The following is a 12,626-nucleotide window of genomic DNA, read 5'->3' as shown; positions in this document are numbered from 1 at the left end:
CAACACAAAACTCTCTCCAGTCTCGACTGTCCGTTTACGACGGTAAACACAATCGGGAAAATAAGACCAAAAGTTGGCGCCTATAACGGAGGCCCAAACCCCTTATTCTCTCTACCATTTCACCCACCTAGTCGAGCGACTTAACCGCCTCTCTCTCAGGTACTCGTCGTCTTTTTCTTCATCCTTTGTCTCGGTCGCTCACGTTTTCAGATCCGTTATTTTCGTGATATTATTGTCATTTCAGTTTCATTTCATTTCAGTTTCTTTCAGGTTTCACGGTTTCTGTTCCCCAAGCGGAGAAAGGAGTCATGGTTGGGGCAGTACAACTAGGAGGAGGACCGGTATTGGGGAAGGTGAATGGGAGGGCGGAGATCTTGTCCGAGGTGTTCGATCCGATTGTTGTCGTGGCGGAACCGTTGCCTCCCGTTGTGGAAGCCGACGGCGTGGTTGTAGGAGAAGAGGCGGGGAATAAGCAGAAGAATGGGGTTAGAGAGATCGTTCTCGGGAGGAACATGCATACCACATCTCTCGTCATTACGGAGCCGGATGCCAACGACGAGTTAACGGGCGATAAGGATGCTTACATGGCTGGCGTCTTGGCTCGATACAGGAAGAACTTGATTGAGCGGACCAAGCACCATCTAGGTATGCGTGCTAAATAACAGCCTCGGTGATTGGAAAAACGTTTGGTTTAGCTTGTTTGTTTGTTTATTTATTGCGTTTGGCTTGGAGTTTTTGGTTCGAGGAAAAACAAAAGAAAATGGAGGTAGTTTAAAAGGAAAGTTTCCTTCTGAGTTGGGTTAAATCGGAAATCTTAAACCAAACTCTAAATCCATGCAGGTTACAGATCTTATTTCTTGATCTTAAATGTGTTATAAATTAATTAATTTTAAATCGAGAAATCTGCGTTGACGACGAGTCATTTTGATTAGAAAATGCTTTTTGTTTATTATTTCTATTTTTAAAATTTTCAATTCCTAGCAGAGTACGGATGCTCAGTAGGTTTTCTTTTTGTTCTTGTAAAATTTGTTTCTTTTTCTAAAATTTCGTTTCCATTCTAGCATTGGCACCTAAAATGTTAAAAATCGATCAACTGGGGCTTTGAATTGCTTGTACCAATTGCGAATATTTCCACAAAGGCCATCTATGCATGACGGTAGTTACCCTAATTTGCATGAGGAAGTGGATAGCATTTGGAGATCATTGATACAGATTCCTCTAGTGATGAGAACTAGTCATGCGACTTCATTCTGGGGTTCTGCCTATTCTATGACTCCAATTAAAAGCTCCTCCTTTTGGGGTTGAAGAAGATGATATAGATTGCATCGAGCTCTAGTTCCAAGACTGAATTCTTTGCTGATACACAGGTTAATGTTTTCTCTGGATTTTTGATTTTCTGCTGCCATATGGGGTCCAGTTCCTTTTTCTCAAGTAATTATACCACAGTCTCTTATTCTTCACTTTGATATTGGAACATTTGTAATAAAATTCTGTTGAAGTGCTAAAACCCGGATTGGCCTGGAGTTCCTTTTGGCTTTATCATCTTATGTTAATTAGCTACCCATTTACTCTATTGCATACTTGCTTCCTTTCTAGATCGATTTGCTTGGCCTTGGTATTCTTTTTTTTCTTTTTATCACATATCTATCATACCTAATTTTTAATTATTCATTTCTTTGGTTTGCACAACTTGCGAAATGCATATTCTTACTGGTGGTACACATTCATTGCAGGTTATCCTTATAATCTAGACTTTGATTATGGAGCTCTTGCTCAGTTGCAACATTTTTCCATCAACAATCTTGGTGATCCATTTATAGAGAGCAATTATGGGGTTCACTCCAGACAGTTTGAAGTTGGAGTTTTGGATTGGTTTGCTCGGCTCTGGGAAATAGAGAAAAATGATTACTGGGGATACATCACAAACTGTGGTACAGAGGGCAATCTTCATGGAATTTTAGTTGGGTCAGTGTTGATCTATAGTTTCATGATCACTCTAATTTAGTCATAATTGCTTTGTGCTATAGAAGTCAAACAAGTTATCGGTTTAATTGTCCAGGAGGGAAGTGTTTCCTGATGGGGTTTTATATGCATCAAATGAATCACATTACTCGGTCTTTAAAGCAGCAAGGATGTATAGAATGGAATGTGTAAAGGTTGACACTCTCATCTCGGGTGAGATTGATTGTGCTGATTTCAAAAAGAAACTACTTGCTAACAAGGACAAACCAGCAATAGTCAACGTCAATATAGGTCTCTATCCTTCACTTTTTTGTCCATAGACGCAGAGAAGAATTCTGTGCGTGCATCATATACTTAGATCTTACAATTGATGGTAGTTTTTACTTTGCAGGAACAACTGTTAAAGGAGCTGTTGATGATCTGGATCTTGTAATACAAACTCTTGAAGAGAGTGGATTCTCACGTGATAGATTCTATATTCACTGTGATGGAGCTTTGTTTGGACTGATGATGCCTTTTGTCAAGCGCGTAAGTAATTTTATTTTAAACTTGTGTGCCAGCTGGTATTAATGGGGCTGTGGATGAACATTGGAATGTTGCATTACATTTCCTTTTTGTGCTTAAACCTTGAATAGACTCAAATTCTTTCCGCCTATTTGTAATTCTATCCCTTCTTGAGACCTTTATAGACTACAAAATTGACCTTGTTCTTAGCTGCTCTACTATCTAGTAGACCAGCTAATATCATGCCTCTTTACTAGATATGTCCCTGTTAGGTACTTGGTTTTCTTATCTCAAAAAAAGGTACTTTGTTTTCTTACTATATTTAATCTTAAACAAGTGCCTATTCATGTTTGGTGGTGAACAGGCACCAAAGGTTTCTTTCAAGAAGCCTATTGGAAGTGTGAGTGTCTCTGGCCACAAGTTTGTGGGATGTCCAATGCCTTGTGGTGTTCAGATAACTAGAATGGAGCACATCAATGCACTCTCAAAAAATGTGGAGTACCTAGCTTCTAGAGATGCCACAATCATGGGAAGCCGAAATGGCCATGCACCTATTTTCCTCTGGTATACCCTCAACAGAAAAGGTTACAAAGGGTTCCAGAAAGAAGTTCAGAAGTGTCTTAGAAATGCTCACTATCTGAAGGACCGAATGCATGAAGCTGGGATCAGTGCCATGCTGAACGAACTCAGCAGCACAGTGGTGTTTGAACGGCCTCAAGATGAAGAGTTTGTTCGTAGGTGGCAACTCGCATGCCAAGGCAACATTGCACATGTTGTAGTGATGCCTAATGTCACCATTGAGAAGCTGGAGGTTTTCCTGAAAGAATTAGTTGAAAATCGGTCTACTTGGTACCAGGATGGGAAGGCTCAACCTCCTTGTCTTGTGTCAGATGTAGGAAGAGCTAACTGTCATTGTCCTTTGCACAAGTGATGAATTGTCGTCATTGTGCCTGTTGTAGTTGTTCTCATTCCTTCTTTCTGTTTGTAATGAACTTTTCGGTTTCACCATAATTTAGATTTAATAATGCCTTGGTATGAGCATATATTGTTTTCTTATCAGGATGGAGAATTTGCATGTTTGGTAATTATGACCGAGAGAAGATGATTGTAAGAAAAACAATATCTTATTGTCTATATAATGAAATAGAAGCCTGTTAGCATATTATGAAAAGGATAGGAAATGGAACATAATTTCTTGCTTAGGAAAACGTTGATGTAGCTGTTGCTTCTCGTTTCTCTCTCTCTCTCTGTCTCTCTTCTACAGAGGATCAACCACGATGGGGTACTTGCTCTTTGGCATTCTTACTAGGGTTGGATGGATGGTGTCGTCTTTCGACAGAGGTCTCCACCTGTGACAAAGATGGTGAGTGTTAAAAAATTGCAGATGCATGTAACAGATTAGTCTGATCATATCTTTCACTGATCTAGTTTTTAGATTTTTCTTTTGTGGGTTTTATTTACTGGTTATTACTGTAGTATCTCGAAGATATAACGATTGGCAGTAATGTTATAATATTTTGTTATAATTTAGTAACTTTTTATGAATGTTTTTTATTAGATTGTTATGCAATGTTAGGCTATTAAGTAAAATCTCTGTGAAATTTTAGAAAACTACCACAGGACACGACATGATGACTATAGTAACATCGCTCTTACTTGTATCTGCAGACAAGATGATGAATGAAAATGGAAATCTCTATTTTTGCAAGATTGATTCCAGGGCACATTCTTGGTCCGCTGCCAAACCCAAGAAAACTGAAAGGCTTTACCGGTGCCTGCAATTGAGCCCGAAAAAAAAGCGAAAAATATAAATCTGGAAATTAGGAAAAATGAAAATCAATTAATGAAATTGAACTCACATCAAATCTGGAAGGTTCAAACTTTTCCGGATCAGGGAAGACTTCTGGGTCATGGTGTATTGAAACTACATCCAAGTTGACTGACCAACCTTTCTTGATTTTGCACCCTGTAATGGATACACGCACACGCACCAAATGAGAATCATTATTTTCTATTGTATTATAAATTTTTCCAGGAAAATCAAGTCTCTGTCCTAATGTTATACCATCCATCTCAAAATCCTGAACTGCTTTTCTTGAAAACCAAGGCAATATGGTGGCTCTTCTAAGAGTTTCACTGATTACCTGAGATTTTAATTTAGAGTCAAAAACCAAAAACTATCAGCACATTCTAAGGAAAAAACTAAAAAAAGATTAACTTTAATCACTACATACTCACTTTTGCAGTATAAGGCATATTATTAACTTCAGCCCATGTGAGACTCCCTCCATCTTTTCTGTTTGATTGAATTTCTAGGTGTTCCTCCTGCCATTTTTAGTTTCAAGAATTTAAAAATCAAATTACACAAGCTCTTACCAAAGTTTATTATTATTAAGTCAGGGAAATTACTCTTAGTTTTTCCAAGACAGATGGGTTTTCTTCAACAAATTTTATCAGCCATGTAAGAGCAGCAGTGGTTGTATCATGGCCTGCAACCAACAAAGTTAATATATTGTCCTTGAGCTGTTCATCGGTGAGTTTGTCTTCATTGTCTTCTCCATTAATGTTTGCACCCCTGCTGTGCTTCATTATCAGAGATTCCAGAAAATCTTGTTGGAAATCTTCTCCATTTCTCCTCCTGGAAATCACTGAATCTAACATGGCATACATCCTATCCCGAGCCTAATCATCACATGAAACATCATTACATGTAATTACATTACATCACATCAGTTTATTACTTATTCTTTTGTATATTATACTAATCCATACACACCTCAATACCGCGATAAAAAGCAGTTCCTGGGAACTTAAATGGCAATGATGCAAAGGAGGAAGAAATCAGTTTGAAATTGGCACGAAACTTTTCCTGCTCTTCGCCAGTTGGCTCCAAGCTCATTATCATGTTGCCTATCACTTTGAGAGTGAACTGCCCATATAAAGACATATGAAAAACAATATTAAAAAAATAGTTACTAAATTTTAATTAAAAAGAACAAAATGAGATACTTAACTGTAGAGGCTTCTTCAAGGGCCAGAACAGTTCGGCCAGACCAATGATCTAGAGTATCAATGGCAAGTCTATTGATAAAGTCAAAGTATTTCTTTAAGCCATCAATGGAGAGTGGCTCTGCAATCAAACGTCTGAGTCGCTTGTGTGGTTCTCCAGTGGTTTGGAGCAAGCTGGTTGGTCCCAAGACCTGCTTCCCAGTATAAAAGAGGTTTAAACTCACTAACCCGTCTTTGCCAGTTAACAAGATTTTGCTTGCTTCTCTCCCTGTCATGAACACTGTGTATCTCCCCAGTACATAACTCTTAAAAATCTTCCCATACCTACACCCATAAATATAAATATCAGATTTTAATGGAGTCCTTACTCTCTTGGCTAAAGAAAAAGGAGGACTAGAGACCATAAGAATGTGATTATTTCCCATTGACAATATTGTTGGAACGTGCTCTTATGTTGGTATTGTTGAAAATAATAATTTAAAACTTTTAATTTGTCTAAACTATTTATTTTATCACAAAATTAAATTAAATATAAGTTATAAATATAATAATTAATATGTATATTTTGAATTTTTATAAATAGTTTAATATACTTTATGAATTAAAATTAATTATGCTTTATATATTTAAAATTTTGGGTGTACCAATATATTTGAAAATTTATAAAAATAATTATAAATTAAAAATTAAGTCTTTTTATTAATTTTTTTCATTCTTCTTTTTTCAATTTCCAACAAAGTATTATTTAGAGTAATTTATTTCTTAAAATTTTTTCCTGACAAATATTTGATTTAAGCAGCTATAAGTAAAAGATCATTGGGCCAAAAATACAAGACTACTTAATAATTTAGTTTCATAGAATTTGATCATAATTCCTGTTGACCTTGCTAATTAGATTTAGTATTTAGATGTTAAATTCAGATATTTTATTTGTTAAAAAAAATTATGTGTAAGAAACAATTCCACAAAGTTTGAGATTTACTTGCGCTGTCTTTGGCTCATGAAGTTGTAAATTCCAGACGGACTCGAAAACTCAGCAAGAAAAGAGAAGCTTTCTCCCACAATCGGCCAACCTAAGCTCCCGGGAATTCTCTCCATTGCTTTCCGGGTAGAACTCCATGACTGCAAAATCAACAGAACTGAAACCAGAGACACCAACAGGAACCCCACAATTAGCAAAAAACTAATTAGCTCCATCTCCCAAATTCATCAATTGGGTTCATTTGCTATTGAATTCGCAGGCTATTGATCTTATAAATTAATAAGAACATGGGTCCAGATACTAGGGCTAGTATGAGACAAACCGCAGCTTCCAAAATTTTCACAAATAAACTGGTGACATAGACAAAGATTACTTTGTAATGAACAAAACGATATTACCCAAAAGATATGTTCACAGAGTTCTTTTTATTTTTGTTTTTATCAAAAATTTCAATTTATTTTAGGATGTTAGTACATCGGAGATTTAAGTATGTATGAATGATAATATTTTCTAATTTTTTATATTTTTTATAATAAATCCCAAATTCATCTCTGCAAATTTTTAATGAAAATTTCCAATTTAATATACATCTTAGTTGAGAGAGATACTCCATAGGTGGATACAACCAAGCTTTTATCTGAAGATTCCAATGTAACGTTAACTACAATGGAGGTTATCCCATTTGGTCTTCTACCTCAAATTTGAAAATTATTGAGAACTTTAAATAATTCGTTATAAATTTCATCACTTTACATAAAAATATTATTGAAATTAAAATAATTTATTCTAAATTTAATAAAAAGTTGCAGAATTTAGAAACTTTACCAGGATTATTTTTTATTCTAAAAGATGAATTTATCTTTTATTTTAAATATTAAATTACTCCTACATGAACCCTGACCTTCCCCTTCCAACCAATACTTTGGAGTCCAGCTTTATCACACCAGAAGAAAATAACACTAGGATTTGTTAAATGCAAGTCATCAAATATCAAAGATACATTACAGCAATCATTCACCAGATCAAAGCATATTAGCACCTAATTTCCTACAACATGTTTTTGTATTAAGGCTATCCTAAATTGGGTAACATATATCCCATATGTGCAACGCTTTTCACAACCATTTTTCTTTACCCGCTGCAATCACATACATATTTCTATGTACAAAATCTTGATTAGAATTTTCTCTTTCTTCTGTGATGAAACACACTAGACCCTTTAATTGAAGTCCATAAAGCTAGGGTGTGGCTGTCCGTTGAGAGACTGGTTGCTGGGGGATGATTGAAGCGTCTGTATCTGCGCTGCTTGTTGCTGCTGCTGCTGCTGCTGGCTACCAAACGGATGCAATGCTGTTTGCTGGGTTGGAAATTGAGGAGGAAGTACCCGGTTGAAAGGGTTTCCATTGACAGCTGGGAGTTGCGCGGCTGCAATCTTAAGTCGCTGCACTTCTTCCCTTAATGCTTCATTTAGAGCTGCAAATCACAAGAGAATTAAAACTTCAGAAAAATCTAAGGGGATGACAGAAGGAAAGCTCCCACTTAAACTTCTGAAAAATAGCTCAAGCATACAACAGCCTACCATCTCTAAGCTGCGCTTGTTGCTCCATTGCCTGTAATCGCAGTTTAAGTTCCTTATTCTCGGCAGTCAATCCTGTTGTGTCTCTCTGCAGAAAGCAAATAAAGACATGTTCAATTACTTGTTTGTTAATCCCAATAACTTTTCTCCAAGAAGCATTTTAATCCAAACATGTAACTACTCGGTTTTTAGAATCACTACCTAACTACTTTAAGTTAATTTCTTAACATGTTTAATTTATATTCCTTGCTGGCATAGATAATATTATACTGAGCAACACTCTAGGATACAGATAGGAGCATTTGTCTTATCTAGGTAATGAACATAAGCACATGCATAAACAAAGATAGGCATCATGTTTGTCTTGGTATGACACAGCATTCCCAGGTGCATTACCATCAAAATGAAGCGATTAGACATAGATGGGAATGCTTGCCTCACTTAGCCATAGCAAACATCTGCACATGCATATATTAATGGCCATCATGTCCGGTAAGGTAAGAATTCTCAGTTATTCAATTATCAAAATGAAGCACTCTAGCAATTAAGTGGTCCACATAAGACTATCATAAAGCGACTGATAGAAGTATAAATGTTAATTGTAAGACTAGGACACGACCAGGGCACCAGAAGCCATTTTTCCAGTACTGATACCAGAAGTGGTATTTTCTGAAGTTACCATAAAAAGTATCATAGTAACTAAAACTTCTAACAGTATTTTTGAATAAATGCTAAACAATAGAATAATTCTAACAATATTGTAATTTTTTGAGATACTTTGATAGTTCGAAAAAACCACAGAAACTAACTAAATAGCTTTAAAAATATTATTGATATTTGGAGTTGGTAACAGTGCCAAAAGAAGGCTTTCTGATACCACCATAAAATCTCACCTAAGATAATAAACAAAATTAGACATTACGCACCCTTAACCCATGAAAGAATGAAAGCGATAAATCTTGATTGACTTTAGGTAAATTAATAAGGAAATGGACAAAAACTGGCACAGCATAGGGCCTTTAATGGACTAGCAAAAATACAGAGCAAAGTTTTCTCCAACAAACTTACTAAGTAGAGAATTTAGAAAAAGAAATGAGCATATGTCTAATCAAGCTATGGCAACACAAGCACATTCTTAAACAGGCATGCCCATCATGTAAGGATTTAGCAGGAATTCTTAACAACATACAATCAAAATCAAGCAATTAAGTAATCGAGCTATCCAAGGAGCTGTAGGTTAGCCAAGGGATGCATGGACAAGGAAAAAGTGCCAAGTCAATAACCTTGTACTTTTGGTGTAAAGTGGGAGACTAGATTTCCTGCTGTAGTTTATAAAAAACCCAAAATTTTCTAGTTTAGTTTGTTTTATAGTTACCATAAATGATCTTATGTCAATTCCACGCTTGATCAAATATGAGAAATATAATGGTTTTAAAGGTATAATCCAACATAATATCTGAGCTAAGTTTAGAAAAAATTGCACATATCCGACTAAATTCTTTTAGCATTTAACATTAGAAAATTACAAGTATGAGATCTATATAATGGTATATAGGTATAATCTAATATAATATCTGAGCCAAGTTTTAAAAAAAATGCACATATCCAACTAAATTTCTTTTAGCATCTAACATTAGAAAATTATTCGCGCATAGCAATGAATCTCTCGCCTGATTAATATCCTAAACAATAAATCCAGTAGGCATATAGACTTAGAAACATATATTTCCTTCTGGAAACAAGGGGAAACAGAGGCTGGAAGGAAACCTAATTCTTTTAGACGTTTTGTTTCTCCATCTTAAAGACACCTAGTTCCTTAGAAACATTTAGAGAAATGCCATGAGACCTAGTTCTCTAGAAATGAACCGTAACCTTCCTGCTTGTAATACTGGTCTCAATAAATTAGCTGGCCACAGCTTGGCATCCTAGTAGGAGAAGGATTAACAACAGTAGAAATAGAAATTTTACCAATGATACGAATCTGTACCTAATTTTGGGGAAGCAAATTTTGGTACCTCATCATTCATGTTCCCTTTTTGAAGACAGAATAGTGTTCAAAACCATTATGAGATCCAATTTTTCTTCGTGGTTAAGTGGTAGGTTCCACCATGTTTACCCTTTTCATCAAATTTTGTTTTCTTATTCCTATTTCCAGGACACGCCTCACATTCTAAAATTCAAGCCATCAGTCTCAGGCCATGCTTAACTTTGTAAGTTGCATTGCTAGCAGAGAAACAAAGAAAAGCCTCTAAAATAGAGTAAACAACTCAATCCTTACGAATAATACCAGTGAGCAGCACATCAACACAAACAAAAATCCTGCTATACAGAACTCGGTGATTGAATAGACCAAGGCAGCAGGATACTAATAGAAGACTGTACAGAACAAATAAAATCAAACTTCTTCTGAGATAATTGTAATGTATTCACTTATTGTAACATCAATCCTTGTTGACCACAAGAAAATCTAAGTATCCAACCAAAAGGAAGAAGACCAAAATAGAGAAAAGAATATAGGTCTAGAATTCAAGTCTCTAAACGATCATTTTTGGATAATGAAATATATAATATAATGCTTAGTTGATATATTTTTCTTCAAAATCTGAAATTAAAAAAGGCAAGTTGCATAGATACCTGAAGCATCGTGACTTGAGCAGAGAGGGTGGTTGCTTCAGTCTGAAGCGTCTGCACCTTCCTCTCCAGCTCATTCGTGTACCTTATTTTCCTCTCCTTCGAACGCGCAGCAGATTGTCTATTAGCAAGAATCCTAACAACCATGATTTTCCCATTAGGAAAACCAGACAACCCAGTTCATTTTTCCTTCTTAAAAGGTAAGAAATGGATCATTGAAGAACTTTACTTGAAAATACAGAGCAATTCCAATTGGAGAAGCTACAGAATAGAAACTCTTTAATGGGGTTCTAACAAATAAACTGAAGTTTCCAGCTTATCCGAAAAAGAACAAAGCGCTAATATACAGTAAAAACAATATTTTTAAGCCAATAGTTTATTATACCAAAGAATAAAATAAAAAGAAGGAACTTTACCGTTTAGCTCTCTTAGGATCAACAAGGGCGAGCTCGGCAAGTCTATCTGGAGCCATAGCTTTCTTCATACCATCCATACCCAAAATTGAGTCAAGCTCAAACGACGCCGAACTCGTTCCATCCATGGAATTACTGTGTCTGTGATAATACGGTCTCTTCTCTCCCCCGGCCGAAGAGGTTTTCCCGCCAAAGCTGTCATCAGGGGGAGGAACGGAGGGGGTGAGGGCAAATCCGTCGAAGAAGTCGGAGTCAACGGAGAGACTGCGAAAGTGGGAGATTGTCCTGGGGGGTTTGGGGAGAGAAGAGGGAGGAGGAGGGGGAGCGTGAGGTGGGGCGCCGTTGGATGAGGACTCGTCGGAGGAATCGACGGCCATGGGGGAGGCACGCGGCGGAGGAGGATTGGAGGGAGGGAGGTCGAGGGAGGAGAGGTCAAGGTCGGAAGGGTCGAAGAGAAGGAGATCGTCGAAGCAGCGGAAGGAGGTATCTGAGTGGGCCCTCCGGTGGTGGGGCCCTCTGTGCTGCGGGACTTCTGGCATCTGCTCTATCTCGCTGACCCCGGTACCTGCCAGCTTTGCCTCCATCTCTCTCGGTGACGGTGGTGGTAGCGGCGGCGAGTGTTGTTCAGTAATCAGTGATGGTTTTGAGCTCAAGGATTCATTGAAGTCAATCACAGAAAGTAATAAAGGAGGGAGATATAGTAGCGGCATTGATTAGTTTTGGGTATTTAATTATCATAATATAATAATAATATAAAAATTAGGTTTTTTTTAATAAGTAAAAAATAATTGTACTTGTTAAATTATATTTTATTTTATTTAAAAAAAAAAGTTATTGTAGAAAAAATAAAAAATAAAAGAGTTAAATCATGTCAGAATAATTAGTCAAAAAAGATTAATAAATTGATGTTTACTTCTCAACTAAGCATAACTTGACACCTCCTACAGTCTATAATAGTAAGACCCATCCCATGTTTTTATCTCCCTCCCAAAAATGTTAATTATTTAATTTACTCTTTTATTAAACTAATCCCATGATTTCTATATATATTAATTATTGAGTTAAACAACAATTAATCTTAATTATCAATTTAATTGTTGAAGAATTTATACAAAAGCAAAAAAGTTGCATCTAATTTACCTTTATAATTTGTTGCTATTAACTTTTCATGTTCAATACCTAAAATTCCCACAACAAACACATCCTTTAATAAACAATCTTTTTGATATTTTAATAAATTATAAATAAATCGAATGACATGTTGGATGTTATTACGTGGTTACTCAAATAATTAAAGCTTGTGAATGTTTCATCTCGTTTATTCTTGTAATAATTCGTGTTTTTGAATATTTTTTAAAATAATTTATTTTTGAACTAAGTATATTTTAATGATTAATTTATTAATTATTTATTTTATATTAAAATAAATATAATGTATAGATAAGGCTTTTACAAAATTTTAAATTTGTTATAAAAAATTTTAAGAATAAGTCATCCTTACTGTAATTATATTTGACTACGTTTATATATTTTATTTAATTTTTTAAAA

General features: G+C 35.7%; 3 protein-coding genes across 4 annotated transcripts; 1 reads left to right on the top strand and 2 right to left on the bottom strand.

Moving 5' to 3' along the window:
- Nucleotides 1–3,507, top strand: EMB1075 (Pyridoxal phosphate (PLP)-dependent transferases superfamily protein). Of its 2 annotated transcripts, none has more exons than XM_022047733.2 (6): nucleotides 1–159; nucleotides 271–645; nucleotides 1,734–1,965; nucleotides 2,060–2,253; nucleotides 2,354–2,490; nucleotides 2,831–3,507. In XM_022047733.2, exons 2-6 carry the CDS (start codon nucleotides 309–311, stop codon nucleotides 3,395–3,397), a joined length of 1,467 nt encoding a protein of 488 aa, XP_021903425.1. In that variant the 5' UTR covers nucleotides 1–159; nucleotides 271–308; the 3' UTR covers nucleotides 3,398–3,507. The 2 variants fall into 2 exon arrangements, with proteins under 2 accessions (XP_021903425.1, XP_021903426.1); XM_022047734.2 differs by having other exon boundaries at nucleotides 261–645.
- LOC110818757 (abscisic acid 8'-hydroxylase 3-like) lies at nucleotides 3,439–6,821 on the bottom strand. Its single transcript, XM_022047735.2, has 9 exons — nucleotides 6,458–6,821; nucleotides 5,481–5,799; nucleotides 5,243–5,395; nucleotides 4,876–5,148; nucleotides 4,705–4,791; nucleotides 4,532–4,610; nucleotides 4,326–4,432; nucleotides 4,123–4,241; nucleotides 3,439–3,815 (listed from the first exon to the last, which is right to left on the bottom strand). Exons 1-9 carry the CDS (start codon nucleotides 6,670–6,672, stop codon nucleotides 3,725–3,727), a joined length of 1,443 nt encoding a protein of 480 aa, XP_021903427.1. The 5' UTR covers nucleotides 6,673–6,821; the 3' UTR covers nucleotides 3,439–3,724.
- A 586-nt stretch (nucleotides 6,822–7,407) lies between these two features.
- On the bottom strand, nucleotides 7,408–11,777 carry VIP1 (VIRE2-interacting protein 1). Its single transcript, XM_022047872.2, has 4 exons — nucleotides 11,081–11,777; nucleotides 10,668–10,800; nucleotides 8,037–8,121; nucleotides 7,408–7,930 (listed from the first exon to the last, which is right to left on the bottom strand). The coding sequence occupies exons 1-4, from the start codon at nucleotides 11,659–11,661 to the stop codon at nucleotides 7,677–7,679; spliced, it is 1,053 nt and encodes a 350-aa protein (XP_021903564.1). The 5' UTR covers nucleotides 11,662–11,777; the 3' UTR covers nucleotides 7,408–7,676.
- Between the last annotated feature and the right edge of the window lie 849 nt (nucleotides 11,778–12,626).

This window comes from Carica papaya, chromosome 1 (assembly GCF_054855325.1).
Source record: "Carica papaya isolate Zhongbai chromosome 1, ASM5485532v1, whole genome shotgun sequence".
NCBI classification, from domain to species: Eukaryota; Viridiplantae; Streptophyta; class Magnoliopsida; order Brassicales; family Caricaceae; genus Carica; species Carica papaya.
Note: the sequence above shows the minus strand (reverse complement) of the source record. Positions and strands in the feature narration are given on the sequence as shown.